Source organism: Oryza sativa, chromosome 1 (genome assembly GCF_034140825.1).
Source record: "Oryza sativa Japonica Group chromosome 1, ASM3414082v1".
Lineage (NCBI taxonomy): Eukaryota > Viridiplantae > Streptophyta > Magnoliopsida > Poales > Poaceae > Oryza > Oryza sativa.
Genome location: NC_089035.1, coordinates 39645517 through 39649488, shown reverse-complemented (window position 1 = coordinate 39649488; position 3972 = coordinate 39645517). Strand labels below are relative to the sequence as shown.

General features: G+C 55.9%; 1 protein-coding gene across 1 annotated transcript; it reads left to right on the top strand.

The window, feature by feature from the left end:
• Positions 1-3972, top strand: LOC4325107 (formin-like protein 1). The gene is made up of 4 exons (XM_015773549.3): positions 1-1731; positions 1821-2026; positions 2618-2865; positions 2956-3972. Exons 1-4 carry the CDS (start codon positions 131-133, stop codon positions 3781-3783), a joined length of 2883 nt encoding a protein of 960 aa, XP_015629035.1. The 5' UTR covers positions 1-130; the 3' UTR covers positions 3784-3972.

The window sequence follows — 3972 nt, the reverse complement described above, 5'->3', positions numbered from 1 at the left end:
ACTCCTCTTCTTCCTCCTCTCCTCCTCTCTCTCTCTTCTTTCTCTCTCCTCGCGAGATCTGTGGCGTCACTGACCTAGCTTGTTCTTGCTAGCTGCTGCTGCTGCTTCGGCGGTGGCGGTGTGTGTGGCAATGCCGTCTCTCCGGCGATTCTTGGAGTTGGTGGTGGTTGGGATTGTTGTGTGTGGTGTCAATGGCGGGAGTGATGGTTTGGAGGTTGCGGTGGCGAGGAGGCAGCTGCACCAGCCGTTCTTCCCGGATCAGTCGTCGTCGCCGCCGACGCCGGCGCCGCCCGGCCCCGCTCCGCCGTTCTTCCCGGCGCTGCCGGTGCCGCCGCCGCCGCCGGCGACGGCGGGGCAGGAGCAGCCGACGTACCCCGCCCTCGTGCTGCCCAACACCGGCGCCGGTGGCGCGGCGGCGACGGCCGCTCCGGATGGAGGTGGTGGTGGTGGTGGTGGGGCGAGGAAGTCGAAGAGCAGCGCGTCGAAGCTTGTCCCGGCGATTGTGCTGCCGCTGCTCACGGTGGCCGTGCTCGGGCTGTCCATCGCGTTCTTCTTCACGCACCGGCGTGGGAATGCGGCGCGCGGGGGAGGAGGAGGCGGCGGGTGCGTCGGTGGCGGGGACGCCAAGTTCTTGCACCCGGAGAGGGCGAGCCTCTTCGCGCGCGACGAGTTCGGCGGGAGCGGCGGCGCCGCCGCGCCGCCGGCCGCGGCGATGGATTACCGCTACGTGGGGAACGCCGGCATCGGGCGGATGGACGAGAAGAGCAGCGAGACGACGTCGTCGGGCGACGAGGCGTCCCGGAGCACCGGCGGATCGCCGGAGCTCCGCCCGCTGCCGCCGCTGCTGGCGCGGCAATGCGGGCCGATGGGCGCGAGGAGCCCCGGCAGCGGCGTCGGCGGGTTCGCGTCGCCGTCGTCCGGCGACGAGGAATTCTACTCGCCGCAAGGATCATCCAAGATGTCGACCTCGCACAGAACGCTCGCCGCCGCGGTCGAAGCCGCTGTGGCCGCGCGCGACCGCTCCAAGAGCCCCTCGCCCGGCTCGATCGTGAGCACGCCGTCGTACCCGTCCTCGCCCGGCGCGACGATGTCCCCGGCGCCCGCCTCGCCGCCTCTCTTCTCCAGCCCCGGCCAGTCGGGCCGCCGCTCCGTCAAGTCAAGATCCGATAGCGTGCGCACCTTCGGCCAACCACCGGCGCCTCCACCACCACCTCCCTTCGCGCCGACGCTGCCACCGCCGCCTCCGCCTCGCCGGAAACCGCCGTCGCCATCACCGCCCTCCTCCCCACTCATCGAGAACACGTCGGCGCTCAGATCCACCACCACCACCGACACCACCATCCCAAGAAACCCATTCGTACAACCACCACCCCCACCGACACACACCCACGGACCACCACCGCCGCCGCCGCCGCCGCCTCCGCCGCCGGTGGGCTACTGGGAGAGCCGCGTGCGGAAGCCTGGCACCGGAACGTCCAAAGAAACCCGGTCCCCGGCGCTGTCGCCGCCGCCGCAGGCCGCCAGCTTCAAGAGCGGTCTACCCACCGACGCGTTCCCCGGCCGCCTCGCGGACAATGCGGACCACGCCGCCGCCGCCGCGGCCGGCGGCGGCGGCGACAAGTCGGAGGAGACGACGCCGCGGCCGAAGCTGAAGCCGCTGCACTGGGACAAGGTCCGGGCAAGCTCCGACCGCGTCATGGTGTGGGATCAGCTCAAATCCAGCTCGTTCCAGTGAGAACTCCACCCAAATTCACAACCTTATTCAGTTCTTGATCTGTTTTTCTTTTTGTCTAAATCATTTTGTGGTGAATTCTTTGCAGGGTGAATGAGGAGATGATCGAGACATTGTTCATCTGCAATCCGGCGAACTCGGCGCCACCGAAGGAGCCAGCAACGAGGAGGCCGGTGCTGCCGACGCCCAAGACGGACAACAAGGTGCTTGATCCAAAGAAGTCGCAGAACATCGCCATCTTGCTGCGAGCTCTGAATGTATCCAAGGAGCAGGTCTGCGACGCGCTCTGCGAAGGTGAAGAACATGATCTTTCTCTTAACTTACTCATCACAATTTTGCCAGTTTCTGATGAACTGCATACTGCATTGAGTTGGGGATTTTTTTGAGATGTTTGCAGCAGTATCTGAATTGATGATACCTTCTAACTAATTGGATTCATTTTTCTCGTGGTTCTTGGTTGAACACACATGGAGCTTGTGAATCGAGATGTTTGTCCGTAGAATTTGGTTGGGCTTTAAATACATTGTCTGAAGAAGTGAATGCCAGCATACACCCGTTGGTGGTCGTTGCTGAATTTAGCCGTTTTTAAGCTGAAACTGACTAGTAATTGCTTCTGGATGACTGAATTAGGTGCATAGAGTTATACCTGCGGTGAAGATGGTTAGAGATACCATTGTTCTGATGTGAAAACCAGTCTTTCGATCTACTAGTATTACTACCGTAGTTGCTTGATATAGTATTACTACTTCTCTGCACATAGTCTTGACTTGGGTGCAAATAATTGCAAGATAGTTGCATTATTGCACCAAGTTTCTAGTCAAGTCAATGAGATTGATCCTTCCTATAGTATTATCCTTACTAACGTGGTACCAATTCACTGAGCAGGTAACACAGAGAACTTTGGAGCAGAATTGTTGGAGACCTTGCTAAAGATGGCTCCTACCAAGGAAGAGGAGATCAAATTGAGAGAATTCAAAGAGGAGACATCTCCTATTAAGCTTGGTCCTGCTGAGAAATTCCTTAAGGCAGTCCTTGATATCCCATTTGCTTTCAAAAGAGTAGACGCAATGCTTTACATTGCTAACTTTGAATCAGAGGTTAATTACCTGAAGAAGTCCTTTGAGACCCTTGAGGTGAGAATTATCGTTTCCGAGTTTCCTTTCATACTTATTATTATATTGACATCTTACCTATAACTAAGTACATGAAACTTTTCTTAACAGACTGCTTGTGACGAGCTTAGAAACAGCAGGCTGTTTCTGAAGCTACTTGAAGCTGTCCTGAAGACTGGCAACAGGATGAATGTTGGAACAAATCGCGGCGATGCACACGCGTTCAAGCTTGATACTCTACTCAAATTGGTTGATGTCAAAGGCACTGATGGCAAGACTACACTTTTGCATTTTGTCGTGCAGGAGATTATCCGAACGGAGGGCTCCCACCTCTCTGCTAGCAACCAATCAACTCCACGAACTCAGGCAAACCCTTTACGGGACGAGCTCGAGTGCAAAAAGCTTGGCCTCCAGGTAGTGGCTGGCCTCGGAAACGAGCTCAGCAATGTCAAGAAGGCAGCTGCCATGGACTCCGACGTGCTAAGCAGCTATGTCTCGAAACTTGCTGGAGGAATAGAGAAGATCACTGAGGTGTTGCGGTTGAATGAAGAAGTCAAGTCCAGGGAAGATGCATGGAGGTTCCATGATTCAATGCAGAAGTTCTTGAAGAGGGCTGATGACGACATCATCAGGGTTCAGGCTCAGGAGAGCGTTGCGCTATCACTTGTGAAGGAGATCACCGAGTACTTCCATGGTGACTCTGCGAAAGAGGAAGCTCACCCTTTCAGGATCTTCATGGTGGTCAGGGATTTCCTCTCAGTTCTTGATCAAGTCTGCAAGGAAGTTGGCAGGATCAATGACCGCACGATCGCTAGCTCGGTGCGCCATTTCCCAGTACCCGTCAACCCAATGATGCCACAGTTGTTCCCCAGGATTCATGCTTTGAGAGCTGGAATCTCAGATGATGAAAGTTCAGCCACTTCAGCATCATCACCTTGATCACCAGTAGTCTGCCAATAGAAATTTTTCGCAGAGTACTGTGGGAAACCTCCATAGGGCAGAGGGAGACCAACGGCGACGGGGTGTCAAATTTTTTTTTGAACCTTTTGTACCTGTAGATTATAGAATGTAAGAAGTTTTTTTGCAAATATTTATTTCTATATATAAGAGGAGATAAAATCTAGATCA